General features: G+C 32.5%; 2 protein-coding genes across 2 annotated transcripts in view; one reads left to right on the top strand and one right to left on the bottom strand.

The window, feature by feature from the left end:
* Positions 1–9,893: 9,893 nt before the first annotated feature.
* LOC21392126 ((-)-germacrene D synthase) lies at positions 9,894–14,055 on the bottom strand. The gene is made up of 7 exons (XM_024167090.1): positions 13,867–14,055; positions 13,037–13,310; positions 12,234–12,615; positions 11,641–11,859; positions 11,253–11,388; positions 10,862–11,140; positions 9,894–10,187 (listed from the first exon to the last, which is right to left on the bottom strand). The coding sequence occupies exons 2-7, from the start codon at positions 13,158–13,160 to the stop codon at positions 9,894–9,896; spliced, it is 1,434 nt and encodes a 477-aa protein (XP_024022858.1). The 5' UTR covers positions 13,161–13,310; positions 13,867–14,055.
* Positions 14,056–25,988: 11,933 nt separating this feature from the next.
* Positions 25,989–27,388, top strand: part of LOC112092020 (uncharacterized mitochondrial protein AtMg00810-like) — a 6,726-nt gene continuing 5,326 nt past the window's right edge. Inside the window, exon 1 of the mRNA XM_024167089.1 lies at positions 25,989–26,326. Within this exon, the coding sequence (XP_024022857.1) occupies positions 25,989–26,326 (338 nt within the window). The remainder of the gene's footprint in view (positions 26,327–27,388) is intronic.

The following is a 27,388-nucleotide window of genomic DNA, read 5'->3' as shown; positions in this document are numbered from 1 at the left end:
TTCACTAGCACAATGCATGAAACGAGAGAGAATGCTTACAGCAAAAAGGATATCTGGCCTGGTTGCAGTTAGGTACATTAGACATCCAATCATGCTTCTGAAATAGCTCGCTTCTTAAGGGATCTGTGTGAGTTGGACGAGTCATGGAAGCCGAAGCTAGTTTCTCATCCATTGCTCCACCGGTGTTTGATGGAGACAACTACCAGATTTGGGCAGTTCGCACGGAGACATACTTGGATGCTTTGGATCTTTGGGAAGCAGTGGAAGAAGACTATGAAATCCCTGCACTTCCAAACAATCCCACCATGGCACAGATCAAAGCGCAGAAGGAGAAGAAGACAAAGAAGTCAAAGGCCAAAGCATGCTTGTTTGTTGCGGTGTCATCAACAATTTTCATGAGAATAATGTCCCTTAAGACAGCTAAGTCTATATGGGATTATCTCAAGGAAGAATATGCATGAGACGAAAGGATAAAAGGAATGCATGTCTTGAATTTGATAAGGGAATTTGAGTTGCAAAAGATGAAGGAATCTGAAACAATTAAAGAGTATTCAGATAGACTTCTCAGAATTGCAAACAAAGTGAGGCTACTCGGGTCTGAATTAAGTGATTCAAGGATTGTAGAGAAGATCCTTGTCACAGTGCCTGAGAGGTATGAAGCGACAGTTACAACCTTGGAAAATACCAAGGATATGTCAAAGATTCCCTTAGCGGAATTACTTAATTCCCTGCAGGCGCAAGAGCAGAGGAGGCTTATGAGGCAAGATGTCAACACTGAAGGAGCCTTACCTACAAATCATCACGAAGCTGACAAAAACAAGAAGAAAAAGAAGAAAGGCCAAGAGGGAAATTCGGTTTCTCCTACTTCAAGTAGAAACAAAAGCAAAAATGGAAGTTTCAAAGGTATATACCTTCCTTGCCATCATTATGGGAAGAAAGGTCACCCTCCATTCAAATGTTGGAGGAGGCCTGACGCTAAATGTTCCAAATGCAATCAGATTGGATATGAGACCGTGATATGCAAGAATAAAAACCAGGTGCAGGAAGCTGATGCTCAAGTTGCTGACCAAGAGGATGAAGATCAACTTTTTGCGGCATCTTGCGTTGCAAGTAGTAGTTTGACTGAAAGTTGGTTAATTGACAGCGGCTGTACCAACCACATGACCAATGACAAAGAACTCTTCAGAGATTTGAAGCCAACTGACATTACTAAAGTCAGAATCATTGCCATCACTGTGGGAAGAAAGGTCACCCTCCATTCAAATGTTGGAGGAAGCCTGACGCTAAATGTTCCAAATGCAATCAGATCGGACATGAGACCGTGATATGCAAGAATAAAAACCAGGTGCAGGAAGCTGATGCTCAAGTTGCTAACCAAGAGGATGAAGATCAACTTTTTACGGCATCTTGCGTTGCAAGTAGTAGTTTGACTGAAAGTTGGTTAATTGACAGCGGCTGTACCAACCACATGACCAATGACAAAGAACTCTTCAGAGATTTGAAGCCAACTGACATTACTAAAGTCAGAATCAGCAATGGTGATTACATCTCTGTCAAAGGGAAAGGGACAATCGCCATAACTAGTACTGCAGGCACAAAAAGAATTTCTGATGTTCTCTATGTACTAGAAATTGACCAAAATTTGCTAAGTGTAGGTCAATTGATTGAAAAAGGCTTTAAAGTGATCTTTGAAGATAGTTTCTGTCACATTCTTGATGTCATGGGTCAGGAAATTCTCAAAGTGAGAATGAAGGGCAAAAGTTTTTCTTTTGATCCCATCAAAGAAGAACTTGCTGCATTTTCCACCGAAGCCATCAACACCGAGATATGGCACAAGAGACTTGGTCATTGTCACTTGCAAAGGATGCAGCTCATGAAGAAAAAGGAGCTCACAGTTGGCTTACCAACCTTTGGAGATCACTTACCAAATTGTCATGCTTGTCAATACGGTAAACAAAAACGGAGAGCATTCCCAAAGTCAACTTGGAGAGCCACTCACAAGTTGCAGCTAGTCCACACAGATGTATCCGGTCCTCAAAGAACCCTATCATTAGCAGGTAGTCGGTATTACATTGCTTTTATTGATGATTTTACAAGATTTTGTTGGATTTTTTTCTTAAAATTCAAGTCAGAAGTGTCTGGAGTGTTTTGGAAGTTCAAGAAAATGGTGGAAAACCAAAGTGGCTGCAAAATTCAAGCTCTAAGGTCAGATAATGGAAAAGAATACACCTCAGAAGAATTTAACTTGTTTTGCGAGGAAGCGGGCATAGAACACCAGCTCACTGCTCCCTACATGCCACAACAAAATGGAGTTAGTGAAAGGAGAAACAGATATATAATGGAGATGACCAGATGTATGCTTCATGACAAGGAGTTGCCAAAGAATTTTTGGGCCGAGGCGGCTAGTACTGCGGTTTTCTTGCAGAACAGATTGTCTACCAAGGCATTGAAGGATAAAACTCCATTTGAGGCATGGAATGGCTATAAACCTTCACTCAATTTCCTTAGAGTGTTCGGTTGTATGTGTTTCTCTCACGTTCCACAGGTCAAGCGTGATAAACTTGACAAGAAGTCAGAACCATGCATCTTTGTCGGTTACAGTTCTTCCTCTAAGGCCTACAAGGTGTATCAACCTCGAACAGGGAAGATAATTGTTAGTAGAGACGTGTTCTTCAATGAAGATGAGAAGTGGAACTGGGAACAGACAAAAGAGACATCCACGAGCAAGCAGAAATCAAGTCTTCCCTTCCAACCAACAGAAGAGCAAGCATCAGAACAGTGGCAAGAAGACTTGGAAGATGATCCACCAATCCGTGGAACAAGACCCCTCTATGATATCTATCAGAGATGCAATGTGGCCTTTTGTGAACCTGCGGGTTATGAAGAAGCCATTAAAGACCAGAAGTGGAAGAAGGCAATGGAGGAGGAGTTGTCAATGATAAAAAAGAACAAGACTTGGGAGCTAGTTGATAGACCGAAGGATAGAAAAGTTATTGGAGTGAAATGGGTGTTTAGAACCAAGCTCAATGCAGATGGATCCATCAACAAACACAAAGCCAGGCTTGTTGTTAAGGGCTATGCTCAAGTTTTTGGAGTTGATTACTCGGATACATTTGCCCCTGTTGCTAGATTAGACACTATTCGGCTGGTGCTAGCTATAGCAGCCCAAAATGGGTGGAAAGTGTTTCAATTAGATGTAAAATCTGCATTCTTGAATGGTATTTTGCAGGAGGAGATCTATGTTGAACAGCCCGAGGGATTCATGGAACAAGGTGAAGAGGAGAAGGTCTACTTGCTCAAGAAGGCTCTATATGGCTTGAAACAAGCACCTAGAGCATGGTATAGCAAGATAGATAAGCATCTGTCAAGCCTAGGATTCGAAAAAAGCATGTCAGAGGCTACTCTTTATGTGAAACGTAAAGGAGATGATCTGCTTATAGTCTCTCTTTATGTTGATGATCTCTTAATCACAGGTGGCAATGGCAAGCTTGTTGAAGAGTTCAAAAGGGAAATGATGCAGATCTTTGAAATGACAGACCTTGGACTAATGACATACTTTCTGGGAATGGAGATTAAGCAGTTGGAAGATGAAGTTTTCATCTGTCAAAAAAAGTATGCCAAGGAAATTCTCAAGAAGTTTCATATGGAGGATTGCAAGGCAATGGCTACTCCAATGAATCAAAAGGATAGCTTGAGCAAAGAGGATGGGACTGACAAAGTTCAAGAAGGCTATTTCAGAAGCATGATTGGATGTCTAATGTACCTAACTGCAACCAGGCCAGATATCCTTTTTGTTGTAAGCATTCTCTCTCGTTTCATGCATTGTGCTAGTGAAGTGCACATTAAAGCAACAAAAAGAGTTATTAGGTACATCAAAGGAACTATTGACTTTGGTGTAAAGTTCAAGAAGTGTCAAAATTTCAAGTTGTTGGGATTTTCTGACAGTGATTGGGGTGGATCCGTGGATGACATGAAGAGTACATCTGGGTACTGTTTCAGTCTAGGATCAGGTTTTTTCTCATGGTGTTCCAAGAAACAAGAGATTGTAGCACAGTCTACTGCAGAGGCCGAATTTGTTGCTGCTACAGCAGCAGTGAATCAAGCATTGTGGCTGAGGAAGTTGTTATGTGATTTACACTTGAAGCAACTGAATGAGACAGAGGTATTTGTGGACAATCAGGCAGCAATTGCAATCTCCCATAATCCAGTTTTTCATGGAAAAACTAAGCATTTCAAGATCAAATTTTTCTTTTTAAGAGAAGTGCAGAAGGAAGGAGAAGTGAGCCTCATTTATTGCAGATCTGAAAATCAGCTCGCAGACATTTTTACAAAGCCTTTGCCAGCAAACAAGTTCGAGCTTCTCAGGCAGAGACTTGGAGTTTGCAGCTCCTAATGCATGGAGGAGTGTTAGTTAGATGCTTTTAGGACTGCAACTTGTCCACGTGTTAGATAATTGTTTTATGCTTCCTTAAATGTGTCCACATGTTCTTTATGTTTCCTTCAATATGTCCACGTGTCCTGTATGCTTCCAATTTATTTGTTTTGAGTTGGTCCTAGTCTTTAGGAAGTAGTTAGTTTGTTTAGACGTGTTGCAGTTTATGGCTTGATTCTCGGCCACTATGTTAGTTATTCAGTTTTTGCTTCAAAATACATTGCTCTCAATTAGTTTTTTACACTGCAGTAATATTTCTTAAACACAGGAAAGCTTTGTTTTGTTTCTTTTCTTTTCTAAAACAACAACAAAGTACTATCATGCATGTGACATTATATGCCTGATGCAGTATCCTCCATCTAAATTTTAACAGCCGTCAATAATAATTTGAAGACACCTTGCATTTCATTGTTAAATTCAAGAAATAATTTGCGCTAAAGGTAAAACATTTAGAAGGAAAACTTGCCAATCTTGAAAAGTTTGAGGACAAACATACCAAGTACTTTTTGCTACCAAATAAAAAAAAAACTAGAATTATAATTCGCCTTAACAAGATTACGTACTGACCAGATGAAACATTGTATCCGTGTTGTCTTAGAAGGCGAAAACGAAGAGTGAAATCATACAAATTTCTATCATGAACGTGGTCTTGATAGGAATCATTTATATGTTGAAGTGCTTCATCAGTTTCTCTTTCGAAATGGTACTGACACTCCTGAATGCTGAACTGCATCGATTAACTTCAATGGTTCAGAAGAATTCTTTGCATTTACCTCTTTCCTTACCACTTCTTTTAGTTCTTCAACTTGCTGTTTAGTCCATTTGTTTCTCTGCAGCAAAAAGTATATTCTCGTTATGAGTAATACTAATGAAATGGTACGTTGTGCATTTTTCTAGAATATATATACACACACAGATATATATTATCAAATAATGGCTATAATACTGCCATATTGTCTCGCAAATCGTAGTTGAGAAATCGGTCTGCCCAAATGCTAGGATGAAATGTGGCTGTTCATCTAAGGATTTCAGGTTTAGTATTTGGGGCGAGAACTGGGATAGTGACATTCATGGTATAGTAGTCTTCGAAGCAGTTACAAAGGAGAATTTCGGTTACTCTTACAAGTAAGCTTTTTCAATTTTTCTGAATGTGGTTGCGATCTGGTTTGCCGGCTTTTGGCGCTTGTGTATTTATAGACCAAGAAATGGATTCAAGTACAGATTAGCTCAATCTATTTTCTTAGGTTCCAATTACCAATATCAAGGTAAATTAGAGAGGTTAGGGAGGGAAAAAAAAACAGAGTTGAGAAGTGTGTTATTTTTTTTTGTAATATTTTTTCATCATAATAATTTTCTGTAAGAGTAAGGAAAAAAAAAAAAAAAACGTATTTCTTAGGTTTAGAGTGAATCATTATAAATCTTATGTGTGGTCTTATTTGATTTTTTATGTGCGATTTAAATTTTATTTTTTTCCAAGATAATACATGATAACTAGCTATTCGTTTACATATACAATCATTTATAGATCTATTGTAACTGTTAAGTTTAAGGTTTTAGGCTATTTAAACACGTAATGTAAGTAGCTAGATGCATGCCACCAATACTATACATGTCCAGAAAATATCAGCCTCATGCATTCGGGCCTCAACCAAACAGAATAGATTAATGTTTTACATCTCTTTCCTATGATCGCAAGAGAAATGCACAATTTTGTTCTTTTCCAATGACATCCCATAAGAATGTGTTATGACAATGAGTACAAAAGAAAGTTTATTTATATTTTTGCCAAAATTATATGGCACAATAAAAAAAAATGTAACTTTGCACGAGAATTTGTTCTTTAGGGTAAGATCAAAGGAAGATGAATGCCAATCACTTCAAAATGATGACGCTGTAATTACTCCAGACTAGTAATAAGTTAGTTGGGGATGTGATGAACACTTAAAGTATACATTTAATAAAAGAATATATCATCATTTTACATTTAGAGTCAATAAATTCCCTAATTATAGTATTTTTTTTTTTTTTGTGTTTTGAAGGCCGAAAATTATTGTTGTCCATATTTTGGGCGGTAAATGATCAATTTTGACGCGGGTTCAGTAAAATAGTAATAATCTGCAGTTTTCCAAATGAAGTAAATTTAATATGGATTTTGTTAGGTATTTTTATTAGTTGACAATCTTGTAAAAATTCAAAAAGCAGCTTTAAGAAGATTTCGTATTGCAGAAGAAGATTCGAAATTAAAGTTGCAGATTTTGTTGAGTTGAGATTTAGAGAGATAAAGTTAAAGACTTGGTCAAATGAAGATAAGACATTGGTTGAAATTTAAAGAGATAGGGATGGAACCTTGGTCAGAGGAAGATAAGACAATGGTTATTTGAATTTAAATGAGATTCTAAAAAGGAGAATTTAAATTGATGATTATCTGGATTTGGAAAGGCTATAAACATAGAGGATTTGAATTTTAAAAGGAGATATGGTAGTAAGATAAAGTGAAGATAAAATCTTGACTTTGAAGTTCAAACAAGATGTGAAGAGTCGGTAGAACAAAAAGCTTGATGTATTACGTGAAGCATATGAGGTTTGCATGTGATAACTATATATTGTTAATGTTAGAAGTGAAAGGAGCTTGGAGAAGAAGGTCACGAGTGAGGTAAGATAGATAGGATTATGTGCTATAAAAGTGATGGTGGATGAGAAGGTTAAATCCGAATTCAAAGTTTAAAAAGGATAAACTTTGAGTTTCAATGGGGATCATATATTGATGATTAATGAGGAGATAATTACGTAAGAAAAAGTAAAGCATATCTTGCTTTATTGATAGTAGAGAGAATCGTGGAGTATGTTCAAGTTTGATTTGGAAATTGCCGAACTAAAGATAAGGTCATATTCGGAATCTTTCATTGTCAAAAATCAGGACAAAGCAGATCATGTTTTCAGCTATAGTCGTGCTCAGCGTGTCTTCGTATACGTCCAATGGAGCAGATTTTGGTGTCCCTGTGAAGATAATAGAGCTTCAACTTTCCAGATTCGGATGATATCATTGAGAAAATTAGCCACCAATCACTGTGTTCCAAATTGGCTTCATGCTAAAAAGTCATCCCTGCATAGTAATTTGTAGGTCCGAACAGAGCCAGCTCTTCCTTAAGGCCAATTAGGCAATTACCAAAATCCCCATACAAGTAATAGTCGTAATTAATTATATCTATCTAATATGATCATTTTGCAAATAAAAGTAAAACAATCAAGAACAAATCAATATTTTGAAGATAATAAAAGAAATACCGATCATAACAGTACTCCTTGGTATTGATTCTTCGATTAACTCAAGAGTTTATTCTCTCTTTAATTATAATGTAAAACTCTTCACGTCTTCGATGTTACAATCGATAAATAATCAATATAGATTTAATATTGATCATTACTTGCATTTAATTGTCGATCATTACGCTACTTGATGTTACCTTGTGATCCTTGAGCTTCCTCTTTTAGTCCGCATATTAATGTTTTGACACTCGAATGCTCGGATACACGGATGCTCGGATGCTCGGGCACTCGGACACTCGGACACACGGACGCTCGGATCATCGGACATTCAGACGCTCGGATGCTTGGACACTCAAACACTTAGACAATTGGACGTTCGGACACTCATATGCTCGGGTGCTCCAGCGCCCAACCCATTAGTGTTCGGACTTTGCATAAGCCATGTGGCATAATGCCAGTTATAAATATATTATTGCAAAAATCCCATCCAACACCTTTGATAAGAACACTTAAATTAAAACAATGATTATTTAATTACGTAAGAAGATATTTTTGTAATTATATTCGTAAAGTTCTTATATTCAAAAATATAATAAACACTGGAAAGAGAACTGAATTGTTTCTTATTTTACTTTCTATAGATAATTATTAAACACTATCTTTGTAGAAGAGATCATTTGCTCTTGATAAATTAAGAACTCGAATTAGAACACGCTTAGGCACATCTGTTGGCTTAATTAGGAGCCGTTGGTTTATATCTTTCCATGCCTTAACCACTTGTTTATTCAATGCTTCATACGCCTCTTACTCTGACACTCTGTGTTGCTTTGCATAGCATTTAACAGAAGATGCTATATGTTCTCTCTCTTGCTCAAACTATAAAGAAAAGAAAAAAACTAAAATTGATCATGTACTTATTACATAAAAATTTAAGAACAAATTGCTCATGAGTACTCATCATCATAGCTATTGTATTATGGTATATTTAATACTTCATATGGGACAGAACGGGAAAAAGAACAATTTTTTTTTTCGTTTTTAGGACTCTCTACCTTATTTAATTATGAATAATGTGATGGACACCAACTCAAATTAGGTGTTGAAAATATTATCACGTCAATTAATGATAAGATATTGCATCTATCAATAAAAATATAACAATTCAAATGTCACATTGTCTATTTTTATGGTTTTGCGACCTGCCTATCTAAGTGGGAGAGTTTTAAAACACTATAGGCGACAGTTAAATAGTAACTGTGAGGAATATCTCTAAGTTTATCTTTGCGCGGACAGAGAGGTGAGCGCTTTGGCACTGGTTTGGCAGCGCTTTGGCGCCGCGGCCTGTCTCTAAGTTAGTCTTTGCGTGGACAGAGAGATAAACGCTTTGGCACTGGTTTGGCAGCGCCTTGGCATTGCGGGCTGCATGAAGTAGCGCTACGGTGCTGGATGAGTGGCGCCGCGGCGCTGGTGCGAAATCAGCAAAATGGAAACTGTGAGTTTTTGGCCGAAATTTCCTTTTTGGTTGAGAAACATACCAATCGACTAGGGCACGTCTTGGAGACTACACAAAGGGCTTTGGGGGTTATTTAAGGGTTAGGAAACATAGAGAAAGGGTTGGCTTGGTGGTTGTAATCCAGAGATAACAAGTGAGAGAGTGAGAGAGAATTGAGAAGGGTTCTTTGGAGAATACTCTTGGTATCATTCTTGTAATCATTTGTTATTGATCATAGTAGACGAAAGCACCATATTGCAGGATTAGGATCTTACATTGAGGTCCGAACCTGGGTAAATCTTGTGTGTCGTTATTCTTCTTCATTGCTTTACGTATAATTTCGCATTGAATTTGTTTTTCTGATTATTTGTTTGATTCTTATTTCTCGCAAACCGTTGATTCGTGTACTTGAATCTGTCAGAATTCCGAACAGTAACCATCGTCAAAAATCTAAGTATAGATGGCAGTTTATTATTGTTGTCTATTTTCAGGCACGAGACTTCGTCGTCTATGTTGTAAAATGCCACATATTTTGTAGTGCACGAGGTAACCCACTTTGTACATGCTTTAATTCTCAGTTGATTTAATATTTAGTATCAACACATTATACATAAATACACACAGATATATATATATATATATATTTATATATTAATGAGGAGTTCTTTCAATGCATGAACTACAACAACAAAGTTAAATTTATCATAATGGGATTGAATCTATAAGCAATGCAGCAACGGAATCTTTAATCCATTTCCCAACATGTGTATAGCCATCACCATCTTTGTAGAAGAGATCATTTACTCTTGAAAGATTAAGAGCTCCAACTAGAACAGGCATAGGCACAACGGTTGGCTTAAGGAGCTCCTGGTTTAAATCTTTCCATGCCTTAATCACTTGTTTATTCAATTCTTCATATGCCTCTTGTTCTGACACTCCGTATTGCTTTGTATAGCATTGAACAGAAGATGCTATATGTTCTCTTTTTTGCTCAAACTGAAAAAAAAAAATTATCATATGCTTATTACGTCACGAGGAAATCTTACATGTACATAAAAATTTAAGAACAAATTGCACTTGAACTCATGAGTCATGATCCTATTGCATTAGGGTGTATTCAATACTTCATATGGGAGACAACGGGAAAAAGAACACTTTTTCTTTTCCTAAGAGTATCTCGACCTTATATTTATATGTTTACTTACCAAATCAAAATGGTAGTTTGATGGTCCTATATTACCAATCTTAACAATAAAGGGAATGAGTTTTAAATCTACTTACATATTCTTGCCAAGAAGACATAAACTAATCCAATAATTAATTGATTGCGTAAGAACATGCTAATTTAGTAATTACATTTATAAGGTTTCTATTCCTAATTAGTAAGTAAATACTAGAAACAGGGTTGAATTATTTCGTATTTTACTTTCTTATGGATTATAAGTAAACAATACAATGTTCTCATTCTCTGATTCTCATTTGCTTACTTGATTTCCGTGCCAAACTTATCACCTATCCTATTATATTTTGGAGGATAAATATGCTCTAAAGATATTAAGACGTTGGATGACAATGATTATCTTAACCCTCTAATAGTCTACTAAAATTATTTTGCTAATTTCTTTTTAAATGATTTTGGTCAAGATGGCCTTCCGTATTTTGATCTATACCTTGTGAGAAGTAATGTCATTCATCACCCGACCAATGATTGCTGAAGCTCTAATACTTTTTGGGTCGTTAAACGCCCACTCAAAGATGTCTTTGCTTACAATATCTCCCATTCCAACAAAAGACGTGATTGCAATCGTGGGGATAGAACTAGAAAGCCATGCAACGTCTAAATATTCCTCCAAAGATGGAATGTATCCTTGGTTTAGCCATCTCGCTTCGTCAAAGTAAGCTCGAGCTAATCTTTTCATCTGACATATAAATATATAATATATATTTATCTATATAAATAATTTATAAAACGCACAAATATTAAACTAGAGTCGAAGATATTAACAACTATATTAAAAGGGATAAACAGAGCTGGTCCTAAATATCGTCTTATATATGTACCGCTTCTTTTGCATAGTAAACTCGGTATTTTTCTTCCTTTCCCATCTCTTCCTCAAATTCTTGGTAAACGTTTAAAAGGGTTTCGAAAATTAGTTGCATATATTCCGGGAGTTGATCCTTGAACTTAATATCCCACCTGCAATAAATATATGTAGTGATGGAATCGGAAAATTTTCATAGTAAAATATTAAAAGTAAACAAAATAATTAAATATTGTATAGTGATAATGTTCTATTTTTATTAAAAAAAGGTACATATAGATTTTTTTTTTTATTGTGTGGAGGTGCAATTAGCATTAATTTGTAATTTTTTTTTGAAGTTATAAATAGCACAAATGCACAATTACAGGTTTTGGAAATCTGTGGATTCCAAAAAAGGGCATCAACACCTTTCAATTGCTGCAGTGAAGAGCTCCAATTCTTCAAATGTAGCATACAAGTCGTAGGTATCATCAAGAATTGATATGAAGGCGATGTGTTTGGTTAGAATTTTTCTTCCAAGCGAGTATTGAGGCTCAAAATACAACGCCAATGCCCAAACATACGTTTCCACAATCCTATCTCTTATATAAGGTAGCTTATTTTCAAAGTCTAGTTCCTTCCACCACCTACAATATTATAAACAAGCAATATCAGTCTCCACAATTCACCTAATTACTATTAAAAGAACAAAAGAAAAAGACAATAGAAAGGCACAAAAATTTAATGTGATTCGACAATATGCGTATATTCACATTCTAGAAAATGGGAGACAACTTACTAATAAGTTGCATACAAGTTCAAGTTACAATACAGAATTGGATAATTTACCTAATACTATCTAATCAACTAAAATTAATCAAGAGATTTCTTAATATAAATTTAATTATAAATAAAATGGAAACTACTAATAAAAAGTATGTATATAATATGTTTTAACTTTTCTTAATAATTAGACTGTAAGTTTATCAACTTTATTTTAGTATGCGATTAAAGAGCTTACCTAGTAATGTCACCAAGTTCCTTTTTATACAAAGATTGGAGAAGATTAAAATCTAATTTTGCGAGTTCCAATAATGCTTTGTTATGTGAAGCATCATCTTGGTAGATTGAGATGTACTGCCTGGCCTGCAATCTTTCTAGGCTCTTCAGCTGTGGCCACTTTAGGGCACAAATTATTTCTTCCAATAACGGCCGGTCGGTTTTTTCTGCACTTGCCAAGGACTTGAGGAGAGTGGTGGTGAAGACAAGGGCTTCTTCTAGTGTGTCTTCTCCATGCAACCCTAGATGTGAGGCCTCATAAAAGGCAAGCATACTAGAGATGTCATCTGCCAAGCATTCCTTATACTTTCCAGTACTTTCATCTTTAAATTTTTCAAATACATCTGATTGTCAACATTAAAAATCATACATCAGTAAAAGTGTGAGTATTTATTTATTTTTTAAGATTCTTAACGTTTTTGTTCCTCGAACTTTGATTGAATTGACACTCCTTAACTTTTTTAAGTATTCTAAATTACTCTCAAACTTTAAGAAAATATGACAGTGTGCCGCGAGATTAATAAATATTATATATCCAAATTTGAAAGGAAATGCCTTTACGCACATGAGATAACGTACTCCAATTATCATACGAAATCTTAAACGAACTCACGTAACATGAAAGCTCATATATGAAGTCACTTTGCATGATACTTTGTTAAATTTAAAAAATACTTAATTTTCTATAATAAAAAACTCAAAAAGATAAATCACACTTTTTGTAAAAAAAAAAAAATTATTATAATTTGGCTTATTGAGACTCACCAGATGAAACATTATATCCGTGTTGTCTTAGAAGCCGAAAACGAAGAGCAACATCATACAAAACTCTATCATGATTGACTTGGTTTTGATAGGTTTCAAATATGTGTCGAAGTGTTTCCTCCATTTCTCTTTTAAAATGATATGACAGTCATAATCGCTGAACTGAATCGACTAACTTCAATTGTTCTGAAGAATCCTTTGCAATATTTTCGAATAACTCCCTCCTTACCACTTCCTTTAGTTCTTCAACTTGCTGTTTCGTCCTTTCATTTCTCTACAGTACAAAAAAAAAAACACACATATATATATATATATATATATACTTGCACGTGATGATCGTAAATAAGAAGGCAGAAATAAATACATACACACATATATTTATTATCAATTAAAGGCCATATTTTAATAAAAATTTATGATATGACGTTGTAAGAATCTAATTTTTTAAATTAATTAACTACCTAACGTAATATAGCAGTTTGATCTCTCTATCACACAGTTAAAATTGTTATGCCTGCCAATGGATAAGTATTAGAGTAATTAGCCACGAAAAATCGTACTCATATAATATGTATACACACACGCATTAATCCTAAGCTCTGAAGTAGGAGACCAAGAATAGTATTATATTATAATATATACTTCCTCTTCAAATGAGACATACGGACCTATAGGCCAAGGTTTGAATTCAAATGTTTCTGAGAGCATTCTAATATCAATTCATCCCAAAAAGTTAAGCTTATATTAGGAGAGGGTGAAAATAGTATAATGTGATAATAGAGAATCCTACTAAAAATATAACTTGCATATATATTAAAAATTATATATACTTCCATGTCTCTAGAATCATAGTTGAGAAATCGGTCTCCCCAAATGCTGGGATGATATGTAGCTGTCCGCCGAGGGATTTCAGGTCTAGTATTTTGGGCTAGAACTGGGATAGTGATACTCATTTTTGGTATAGTAGTCTTGGAAACTATAACTAGAAAGAGGAATTTTGGGTCTTGCTAGTAAGCTTGATTTTCTGAATGTGGTTTGTATGCTTTTAGCGCTAGTGTCTTTATATAGACCAAGTAAATGATTTGACCGATCAGCTACTCGGACTGATTTCCTTAGCTTCCAATCATCAGTAGTAGACGTTAATTATAGAAAATAGACCTTATAATTTCATTTTGACATGTAAATAATTCCTGAAATTGTCCATTCAAGCCACACTCGATATATATGTAGTCTTTTGGAAAAATGCGAATGCATTTGTATCCTCAACAAGGTGTTGACTGTTGAGTTTATAGTGTACTAAATACAACGTTTGGTCCACTGTTATAATATATTGTATTGTATAATTTGTTTTTGTTTTTGTTTTTTCCATCTTAACATTTTTCTATATCTTTACTTTTTCTCTCATCCTAATCTCTCCATCTTATTAATTTGTTCACTTTCTCTTTTCTCTTTCTCGCTTTTACTCGTCCAACTCAGTGTTAATCTCTCTCTAGACTATCTGATTTTGGACGAAAGTGGTACCAGAGAAACCGCTCCAACATTTGTCAGCATTTTTGGTTTAAACTGCTAACATGTTAGAGCGGTTTTGAGTCGAGATTTTCACAAACATCCAATAAGAAAAGGTCCATTTAAATTACCACCAAGTGCCTATTATTATGAATCGATTTTTATAACATCATCATTATTTATATAGTCTATTGCATATTATTTGATTCGTGTTCTCCTGTGTATTCGACAAACATGTTTATGTAATATGGTAATTAGAATTTATATTTTAAATTTCTACATATATGACATAACCTAAAGTATTTCAATTTCAGTAGTTCAATAGTTAACCTAAATGGCACTCCTATGAAAACTTACTAGGCTCCTTAAATTCAAGACATGAGCCTAATTATTGTCTTGACGATTATTGTCTTATGTAGAGATAAAATAAATATTGAGAGTTAAATTAGAAAAACATTTATAAATTCGGTTGCATTATTTCCTTAAAGGAGGTTGGGGTGCTTATTTATAGTTAGAGGTTAAAAAAAAGCACAGAGTTGAGAGATCTGCGATTTTATCTTGTAAATTTATTTTTCGTCAAAATAAAATTTTACAGCAGCTAAAAGCGGACATAGCTCTCCTATCAATAGTGAACCCTCATGTGTTATTTATTTACTAAGAATAAAGTTGCATACTCTTTTTTGTTTGAATTCTTTTCCGCAATTTTATTGCTCTCGATAGGAAAGAATTATGGCGTCTAATTTTTAAGAAAATCATCGGCTAGGTTTTTAACAAACCACGTGCCATTAAAGAAAAAACCTTGCCACTCCCATTAGCCAGAAACTGCTTAAACTACACTCAGTGGTACATATATAAACATCCCTAGCATTGGTCATTCAAAATATTGTATAGATGTAAAATATTTACCTTATAATCTTTTATTATATAGGCCACAAATGTGGTTGTAGGTACAGGCTAACTTACCAACTCAGATGGGTCAGAAACCGCTTATATTGCACTCAATAGTACATATATATACATTATAAGGCGTAGAATTCAAATCGCCTACCTATTTTTTTTAATTAATTACAAAAATTTTTCTTGAATTATATCCCCAGTAACCCTTTGGCCTATAATCTTTAAAATGTAACATCTGTCCCCTTTAAAATAAAAAAGCCCATTTTATTAAGTTTTTAACTGAAATTGATATTTAATTTGCTATTTTGAAGGTATTTTAATAATTCTATAGTTTACAATTTAATTTAAATTTAAACTAGTTTAAATATTAAACAAAAACTTCATAAATTTTTTTATTCTATCAAAAAAATTTATAAGATTTTTAATTTATCTTCAATCAATAATGGACGTACCGTAATTAAAAGTTCAAACTTAAATCAGTTTCAAAATTCAAACTAAATTTTAAACCATAGAACTACCAAATAGCCCAAAATAACAAATTACATGTCAATTTCCCTTAAAAAACCTAACGAAACGGATTTTTTTTGTTAACATTTTATTGTTTGGAGAGAACAGGTATTACGTTTTGAAAATGAAAAAGTAGAGAATTTACCCTTAAGAGTGCATGAGTCTAGACTTTTACCTTTTACTCTTGATAAATACCCTTTTATTAGTGTACTTATTTGACTAAAAAAGTTATGAGTCAAGAGTAAACGGTAAAAATCATGACTCATGCACAGTTTGAGAATATTTGTCAAGATTACCTTTTAAAAATTGAAGGGTAAAGTGTTATAAAGGGTATATATGTCAAGGAAATTTTTATAATTAATCCTTTGGTTTTTTTTTTTTTTTTTTTTATTATTATAAATAGGGGCCACAAAAATGACCCAGAAAACTAATCGAGATGTAACCTTCATGACGTGCGGCTAACTATAAAGTCTAGATCAATTTTAAAAGTATTTAGTAAAAAAATTAAGAAAAATAATTTATTTTTCTCTCTTTTCTATGATATGTCATTAAAATCTCTGGCACACAAGTTTCCATCATATTCAGCAAAGAAATATAGAGATAATTACAAAAATAGAGAAAAAAATAGGGATAATTTTATTTTATTGATTGGTTATATATTAGTTTCCCTATTTCTGATATATTTTTTTAATTTCGTTTGAGAGCTTATCCATAATCTTTTGACGTTGGTTAAAAAGTTTGTGCCATTTTCTTCGCTGGTGATGTTGCTCTTTGTTCTGTTTCTTGGCTAGTGAGAGGCAATTCTTCCACACAATCCAGTCTTTTTCAATTCTTTCACGGGCATGTTTTTCGATTTTGAATTGGTTCATGTGATTTTCATAGTCATTTCAATAATGACGCATCTTAAACAGATATGGAAGCAAAAAGCAATACGTTCCCTTTATTTCTTGTTGCTCATGATAGCATCATCATCATAATGAAATTATTAAGTTAAGAATCTCTTATTACTACCAAAGAAGTGATGTGTGATAGAGGAATTTATTAAGTACGCACTTTGAAGATAAAATATTGACATGCCATTAATAAAGCACCGCCAATATGAAGCAAATTTAATTATTCCACTATTTTCATGTTTACGATTCGTTTTGGATTATTTACCAACATTTCCGTATTCATATTAGGAGATACAAAACCCCCATCCGAAAAGGATGGAAGGCTCAATCATATAAGGAGTAGGCATAGGAGAATTCTCATTCCACATGAAATGTACAATACTAGGAAAACATCTATATCGGTATATCCACGTTGATTATATTTCCGGATGAAAATATCAGTGTCGATAAAGTAACAAAGATTTCAATATATAAAAATATCGTGTAATAATATCGATACAGTGGTATCTGTCCAATAATATCGGTATGAATTAAAACACATAGTATGTAATAGCTGTGAAATGTTAGTATTTCACAAAAATAAAAATAAAAATGATTAATTTTATTTTTGTTCTCGTAGTTTGGAGTGAATCCCATTTTTGACACTTAAAATGTCCAAAAATTAGTTTCCGATTTATAGAATCGTCCCATCAAAGTCTTTCCATTAAGACTAGAATTATTTAGTACTAATTTGTGATATGAATTTTTTCTTTTTATAAAATTTATTCTTGAAAAAGAAGGAGGTTATAAAAGGATTGATAGAGCTATAATAGAAATTTAAAGATTGAATGTTGCTTGGTATGCCTATGTTGGAGAACTTGGGTTACTAGAATTACCTAGCAATAATTTGTAATGTAAATTTCCTATATGAGATCTATTTTTGAAGAAAAAAGGTTTTCCAGTGGCCAAGTTATAATTAAAAGTTAAACGATGGTTTGTCCTTCTACTTTATTTTTATAGAGAGGAGAGATCTCTTAAGTAGTATCAAGTAACATCAATTTTTATGGATTCTTAATGAAAATGATTTTAATAAGACAATTTTATAGATTAAAGATTAGTTGTAGGACGCTTGGATTAAAACAGGATTCATCCCTATTCGGGAACCGTAATTGAGATTAACCCAAAAACTTACGTCGTTATTTACATGTAGAACATGTGTTTACTTATAATATCATTGATATACTGAAAAATCTATACTACTCAAGCAAATTATCATAAGCACGGACAATAAAGATATCAGCAATATTCTAAATACATATGAATTATATCAACAGTCAATGCGGAGTATATTTGTTGGAAAATTATTGGAGATAGGGCATAAACAACATATATATTAGCTAGTTGGAGAAGTATCTTCCAAAAATATCCATAAAATATAATAATGTTGGGGAAGAAATTAGAATAAGTTGCGACATTATTTTATTATTATAAAAAAATATACTGATGTTTGATGTTTTCTTGATTTTTTTTTTTATTTAAAAAACATGTATGTTATTTCCTAATATTGGTGAAAGCTTCAAAACTATTGATATTTCAATCATTGCCCACAGTTTATGTTGATATTTCAATCCTTATCCACAGTTTATTTATTTATTTTTAATTCAGTGACAGACTTGTCTTAGTCCTTTTAATTAGTACGTAGCCTTTAGGTCGGCCTCTACTTAAACCATAGCTCAACTCACAAAAAATACATTTAACTAGATTTAACTAGAGTCATGAATAAATACTTGAAGTGTTTTTACTAGGAGAATTTAAAACAAAAACTTTAAACTTCGACAATTTAAAACAAAAACTTTAAACTTCTTATATAGGCCTAAGATTCCTCTTTTTATGCTTCCAAGCTGATGTGGGCTTAGGTTCTCTCTTATTTTGCCAAAAGCCATAGGAGTAAAGGAAAGTGTTGTGGTTGAATATAACTCTACAAATTAACGTCTAACCAACGATATGTGCGCATAATGGAGGAGACACATTGAAAGCGTAATAATACATATCAATCTCTCAATGATTGTTCTTCTTTTTTGGGAACTCTCAAAATATTGAGCGATTCGTGAATCTCAAAGTGCAACCATAGCTTTTGAATTAATTTGAAAAATTTCAAAAACTCTTAAAAAGTACTTTCTTCGTTAAGATGTAACGCTATAGACTACTGATCTCAAAAATGCTAATTATAAAGAGACAGAATCTCATTTATAACAAACAGAAAGACACATGCTTAGCAAGAAAAGAACACCATGATATATACAGATCACACAAACTAGTCAAGTCACCCCAATAGCAATATTTCTTCTACTCTTTGTGAATATAATTGTATAAAGCATTATCAAACACACAAATCATTAATTTTGCATGGAAGTGATATATATGTATATACATGTAAATATATGTGTGTGTGTGCGCGCCCACAATGTATGCAGTAAACGTCAATCAATCAAGCAAAGGAAATGGAAGCTGCTGTTCAAACTAAAAGAAAATATATGATGATGATCACTCACTAATTGATGAAGAAAGGACTCCAACTTTAGAAATTGATGACACGCACGATTGTCTACATGTTTCTAAGAGGAATTCCGAGACATGTTAAGTAGTGGGCAAGGATTTTTTGGCTTATGTTTTCAGCCGTATCCAAAATCTCCGTGTTTAGCTTTGTAGTGTTGCAGTTGTTGTGTTGTATAAAGGTGGAATTTTGGTACCCCCGGCCTCTTCTCTGTCTTTTTCCTATCAAATACAAATTATCGCTTCTGCATGAATTTTTTTTTAACGTTAAGTGTCTCTGGACTCCATGGGACCCTGCCCCATTTTTCAAACCCTCACATGGCACTACCGCAATGTTTGCATAAATATATATATATGTATGTATATATATATACATATATTTGTATATTTTCAAACCCTCACATGGCACTACGTCAATGTTGCATATATTTATATATATACTTACCATGTGTTAATTAAGTTATTACTTTGTGTTTATTACTTTGTGTTTGTAATAGGTGATTTAGAATCCTCGTTGCTATGTGTTCACTTCAGTTCTTGGCTATGTATCTCTACCTTACCTCTTATTTTATAAAAAATCCATTGATGCTAATAGTTGAAAGTGTGTTTTTCTTTAATAAAGTTGAGCGAGAATAAGAACGCATAATCGAGTATTCATTATGATAGCCAACAACTAGAATTGGAACTTTGATAGAGCTTTGACGAGTCTGATGTTTTACATGATACTGTCTTAGAGCATCTTTAATATAATACTATAACTGATGTACTAATTAGAAATTTAATATTTAAGTGCAAAAAACACTCTCCAAAATTCAATGTTATTTGTTATGGCAAATTTACCATGTGTTATTCTGACATGTAAATAACTCCTAAAATTGTCCATTCAATCCACACTCGATATATATTTAGTCTTTTGGAAAAATGAGAATACATTGTATCCTCAACAAGGTGTTGACCGTTGAGTTTATAGTGTACTAAATACAATGTTTGGTGCACTATTATGATATATTGTATTGTATAATTTGTTTTTGTTTTTGGTTTTTTTTTTCCATCTTAACATATTTCTATATACTTTTTCCCTCATCCTAGTCTCTCCATCTTATTTGTTCACTTTCTCTTTTCTCTTTCTCGCTCTTACTCCTCCAACTCAGTGTTAATCTCTCTCTAGACTTTGGCTGCATTTACTATTACTTTTCGCTCTCAAAATTGGCTTCTCCTTGTAGCAAAAACTGATTTTAGTGTCTAATAAATATCCTCAAAAGTGCTTTTTGAAGAATCTACGGTCAAAATCAGAAGCAGCCTAAAGACAATTTTAGCTTTTAGATTGTGCAGGAATCATCATAGTACAATTAATGAGACTTTCATAATACCCTTAATACCCCTAATGAAATTTAAAATTTACAATCATCCCAATCTAAAATTCAGACTCGTAATAAAATATAATATAATAATAATGTAATAATAATGTTGCAACAAATATAACAAATATAAACTATTATTAAATAACATATTACATATTTATGATATAGAATATAATAATATTATTAAAATGGTTAATATAATTACCATATATAAAACATATTATAATACTAAATAAGAAATAATAATATTTCGGTTATAATATAATTAAAAATTACAACATTGTACTATATAATATGATATTTTAATAATATTATAATTATTAATTTATAATCATATTATAATCATATTATATATTATATTGTAGTGATATAATTATATTTATTATATTAATAATAATATAATAATAATTATAATTAAATATCAATATAATCTTATAATTCTAATATTGTTATTTATAATACGTTATGGTTATATAATATATTTTTTAATATAATGATGATTAATGATTTAATATTATTATAATATAATATAATACAATATAATTGTAATTTTTAATTAGGCCAGACGACGCGTCTGGCCTCTAGCCAGAAAGTTTTGCCTGAAAGGAGTATTTTAAATAGAAAGAGGAAACAATGTAGAGAGAGGAAGGGCTCTGAGTTAATAGACTCTTTTAAACTAATCTAAAAGTGTAAACCTCATTTTTTGCACACACACATTGACCTTCAAAAGAACTAATCGTTTACATACAAAAATGTAAACAATCAGATGGAAATAAAAGGATTGTTTAAAATCATTACTTGTCATAACAAACCAAATCATTACCATATATGAATCCATTATTATAGTGTAGTCACTACCATAATTACATGCTATAACAATTTATCCATGGGTGGTTTATTCACACACCTCTCTTTATTCTTCACTTCCCTTTTTAATTATAATTTCTTCTTAAAAAAGATTCTTATGTAAAATGACAAAAAGGAATGAGTATAATAGACTTTATAACATAAAAAAAATATTATTATAAAAAATAATGATATTGTATTTTTTTTTCCTTCACACATCCACACGTGATATTCTCAAATTAGAAACAATTATTATTTTGAAATCTATCATAAAATTTTAATTTTAACCGCTCAATAGCTATTCTAAAAAATTACGTAGAGGTATGTTACATTTTCTTTGCTATTTGCTCTATGGTGATTGTTTTTTTACCTTTTCTTTCCTTTGTTTTGTGTTAATGTTTTTTAATTTTCTAATCATTTCATTTTTTAAAAGACAAATCATTTCGTTTTATTTTCTTTTTCATTTCTCATAAAGTAGAATGAATTTTTTTTTTTTCATTTTGTTCTTTTTAATGCTTATTATGCTCGCTTATTTGTTTTTCACTCTTTTCCCAATTTGTGTTTTTAAGCATACCTAGTAAAATGAAGATATGAAATTACAGCTCTAGTAAAATTAGGGATAAAATGGCCATTTCAGAAACAATTATAAAAACTTTTTTTTTTTTTAATTCAAGTGAAAGAAAGTATTGTTTATTAAAAAGGCATAAATCCTGAGGTGGGTGATTTGAAGGCAAAATAAATAATTTTCTCTTAAACATTTGGAAGTATTATGAACCACGAAGATTGTAATAAAATATTATTTATGACACACCAGTTAAAAATAAACAATTCTTATTCAATTAATAAAAAGAAAATAAAGGCCGCAATGACACTCAATTTTTTAGATTGACGTAAATAAGTGTTGACAAAACCATAACAAACCATCTAATTTTCTCAAAAATAAGTCACTTATTAGGCTTTCATGTTAACGTCAAACAATGCAGCATGGTTTCAAATTAAATCTTAGTATTTTTTTTTTCTTTTTGGCTTGAATTTGCAATGTTTGAATTTAGTTTAGGGGAAAAAGCCAAAAATACTACTCAAGAGGATAAAAAAATATTATTTATATCATTCTATTAAAAAATAAACGATTGTCACTTAACTAATAAAAAAAAATAAAAAACAACAATGACACTCAATTATTTAGAATGGCATAAATAATAGCTTTCTATAAAACAGGGCAACCTATGTACTTCTCTCTTTAGGTTAGTGTGTTTGGATTTCGTCCAACTGGGATAAAACTTGGATATCTAGGTAAACACATGTGCAGTAGGAAAGAAATGAATTATTGTAAGAAAGGATAAAATTTTGGGATGATCAACGTGAAAATTGAGTTTTTCTCATGAGTTGTATCGGAATCATATTCTTGTACATGTGGAAGATATTTTAAGGATCGAGGAGTACACTGTAAATTAGGTATGGATCATATGCCGCCCATGTGTATGAACAAGTTGGTTAATTATTCGGTATATTTTTGTCAATTTCGCATTTGAATCTGGTATTTCCAAAAATCAAATGAATTAGGAAAAGAAAACACATAATGTTGTTGTTGGAAAATTTATGTGATCTTTGTAAATAACATAATTGACGATACTATATAATGATTCATATATTGAAAGGACACATAGCGGAATTGGCAAATGATTCTTTGAATGATCGATCAAAAGTTTTCCAACCAATCGATGTTTACTTTGACATTCTATTCATATCTTTCAAAAACTATATCATGAAGTGGCTTTTTGAAAATAATAAATATGATTGACAAGATTGGAATTTATTATAACAAATAACGTGTATTGCATTCTGTTGAAGAAATGAATTTAGAAATTGCAGTAGACGACATTTATTAACACCCTAAACATGAGACTAAACAGCAAAAGAACGACATGACAGTTTTTGGGAAAAGAAAGAGGCCTAGAAAAAAAAAATTTTGGATTTTTGAGTTTTTTTTTTTTTAGGTGTGTAAGATATGATATTCACTTCTATCTTATCTTATTTTATTTGATTAATTTTTAATGCCTTTTGAACTGGATACCACGTTTGAACATTTCCCGGAGTTTTGAAAAAGGTTGTTTCACTATCTAAACAATGAAAAGTTATTCAAAACACCCCGCAAACTAATGTCGTTTCAGAAATGTCTCCCGAATTATTGATTTTGTGTTAGTTTTCCCTCGATCATCTAAAATATTAGAGAGAAAGTTGACATGAAAATAGCAATTTAGGAACAAATTGACTTAACATCAATAGTTTGGCGGCATGTATAAAAGTATAAATAGTGTCACCTAAGTTCATGAATTAATACTCATGACAATATTCGATCGCCACATAATCTCTCCTAAAAAGTATGAAAAATAACCCTAAAACTCCTATTTATAATCTTTGGGAGTCGTAATAGCATTTTTGTATTATTTTAGAACTTAAAATACACAGTTCAGTCCTTTTTCCCGAAGTAGCGCTGCAGCTCTGACTTTTTTTAATTCTATTACTTCTATTGAAGAAATGGATTTAGAAATTGAAGTAAATGACATTTATTTACACGCTACAGTGGAATGAAATTAATTGTTGAAGGAAAGGATAAACTTTTGGGATGATCAACGTGAAAATTGAGTTTTTCTCATGAGTTGTGATCAGAATCATATTCTGGTACATGTGGAAGATATTTTAAGGATCGAGGAGTGACACTGTAAACTAGGTATGCATCATATGCCGCCCATGTGTATGGACAAGTTGGAAAATTATTATAACAAAAACGTGTATTGCATTCTATTGAAGAAATGAATTTAGAAATTGCAGTAAATGACATTTATTAACACGCTAAACATGAGACTAAACAGCGAAAGAACGACATGACAGTTTTTGGGAAACGAAAGAGGCGTAGGAAAATTCTTTTTTCGGATTTTTGAGTTCTTTTTTTTTTTTTTTTTTTTTTGTGTATAAGATATGTTAGTCATTTCTCTCTTATCTTATTTTATTGGATTAATTTTAAATGCCTATTGAACTTCATACCACGTTTGAACATTCTTAGAGTTTTGAAAAAGGTTCGTTTCACCAGCTAAAGAATGAAAAGTTATTCAAAACACCCCGTAAACTAATGGCATTTTAGACATATCTCCCGAACTATTGATTTTGTGTTAGTTTTCACTCGATCATCTAAAATGTTAGAGAGAAAGTTAACATGAAAGTAGCAATTTAGGAACAAATTAACTTAACATCAATAGTTTGGTGGCATGTATAAAAGTATAAAAATAGTGTCACCTAAATTCATGAATTAATACTCATGACAATATTTGATCGCCACATAATCTCTCCTCTCTTTTCTCAGTCAAAAAGTATGAAAAATGACCCTAAAACATCTATTTATAGTCTTTGGAGTCGTAATGGCATTTTTGTAATATTTTAGATCTTAAAATACACAATTCAACCCTTTTCTCCAAGTGTTGTTGTGGCTCTACTTGTAAGGTTGAAAAAGTCAGTCATTGTATTAGAGTGATCGAGCCGAAAAGACGATCAAATATAGTGCAAGAGGTCAAACGGTGGTTTGTTGATATTAATTCATGGGAATTATTTTCCATGAATTAATACTCATGGGAATATTTTTCCAACTTTATTCCCTTGATTGCATATCATATTATTTAGACTAAGAAAATTTTCATTTTGGTACCCTATGTTATATCAAAATTTGAGTTTGGTACCTTCTGTTTTTTAAAAATTTCATGCCAGCACCTCGACCTTTTAAAAAATATTCTTTTCTTAGTACGTCAGAGCCATTTTTTAGGACATGAAAAGACTAAATTACCCTTATTGTAAAAATTCATCTGTTGACGAGAATTACTGGAACTTATTGGTTCTCGTTGGGTTTATAAAATCAAATCCAAGTCTAACGGGTCTATTAAAAGATACAAATTTAGGTTGATTGCTAACGGCTAATCCCAGGAGTGTAGTAAGGATTATGAGGAGACTTTTGCCCCGGTTGCAAAGATGACTACAGTTCGCACTCTTATTGCAGTTGCTTCTATTCGTCACTGGCTCATATCTCAAATGGATTTTAAAAATGCTTTCCTAAATGGTGACCTTTAGGAAGAACTTTACATGATACCTGCTCGGGGGGTTTCTCTTCAACCTGGTGAAGTTTACAGGCTTCGAAAAGCTATTTATGGTCTTATGCTGGCACCTCAAGTGTGGTTCGATAAGTTCACTACGGTGATTACTTCACCTAGTTTTCATTCTAGCTATCATGATTAAACTTTATTTATCAAAAATACTACTGTTGTTCGAATCCTGCTCTCTTTGGATGTGGATGGTATGATTATTACTCATGATGATATTGATGGGATTACAATATTGAAGTCAGAGTTAGCTCGTTATTTTACAATGAAGGATTTGGGCCCACTACATTACTTTTTGGGTATTGAGGTCGCCTCCTCTCTGAAAGGTTACCTTCTCTCTCAGTCTAAGTATATTGCTATCATATTTGAACGTGCTCGTCTTACTGATAATAAGACTGTGGATACACCTCTTGAACTTAATGCTCTGTATTCTTTTTTTGATGGTTCTCTTTTGTTGGATCCTAGCTTATATCGTACTGTTGTTGGTAGCTCGGTTTATCTTATTATCATCCGTCCAGATGTTGCACATGTTGTTCATGTGGTTAATCAGTTTGTTACTTCGTCTACCACCGTCCATTGGGCTGTTGTTCTTCGTATTTTGATGTATCTTCGTGGTACTTTGAAAAAAAAAAAAGCAAAATTGGTCCTAAATATCGTCCTATATATGTACCACTTCTTTTGCATAGTGAACTTGGTACGTATTTTTCTACCTTTCTTATCTGTTCCTCAAATTCTTGGTAAATGTTTAAACACTACAAGAAACAGGGTTATAGCGACGACAAAAAGTCGTTGCAAAAAAAGTAAAGTCATCGCAAATACATTTTTCGCAACCACTTATCGTCGCAAACCTGTCGCTACAACTGTTTCGTTAAAAAAAAATAATTTTTACGACGACTCATTGTCATCATAAAAATAGTTGCAACGACAATCATCACAAATGAGTCGCTACAATTATTTCGTCGGGTACATCATGAAGATGACATGGCATTCATTATTTGCGAATCAAGTTGTTGCAAAAGACGCAGTTGTAGCTGATGTGTCATATATTTGTTGCGACGACATTTGTCGTCGCAAATAATATTTTAATTTTTTATTTAATTTTTCTCATTTTAATATAATACATATAATTCATGATATTAAATATAAATAAAAATTAAATAAAAGGAAATAAATAATAAAAAAATATAAATAAAAGTTATTATGGTAAAAAGTAATTAATACAAGAAAAATGTAATTATAATAGAAATTTGCGGAAGTACAATGGGACGCCCCTCCTATGAGGCCGCCACTGTAACTTTAACTTTAACTTGTACTTACTGGGGTTTCTTAAAATTTGCGGAACATTTTTTTTTTAATATAAGAAAGAATACTTTCATAATTTGTAACAATAATTTCAAATAAGTGAATCACTAAATTTCTTAAAGCTTTTCTTAATTTCAGTTAAGATAAAACGTTCTAAAAATATCTTTCAAACAGAGCAGCATTTGAACTCCTATTTCAAATACTCTTTAAAAGCCTTTCTAAAACTAGCCAATTCAATCAGGCCATTTAATTTTGACTTTAAAACGGATTTCGTGAGAAATCTTAAATTCAAGTACATCTTAAAGCCCTTTTAAAATCAATCGTTTAAATCGTCATGTTTAAAATTTGTTTATTTGTTGCATG

Source organism: Morus notabilis, unplaced genomic scaffold, assembly GCF_000414095.1.
Source record: "Morus notabilis unplaced genomic scaffold, ASM41409v2 Scaffold372, whole genome shotgun sequence".
Lineage (NCBI taxonomy): Eukaryota > Viridiplantae > Streptophyta > Magnoliopsida > Rosales > Moraceae > Morus > Morus notabilis.
This window is presented reverse-complemented; position numbering and strand designations above follow the sequence as displayed.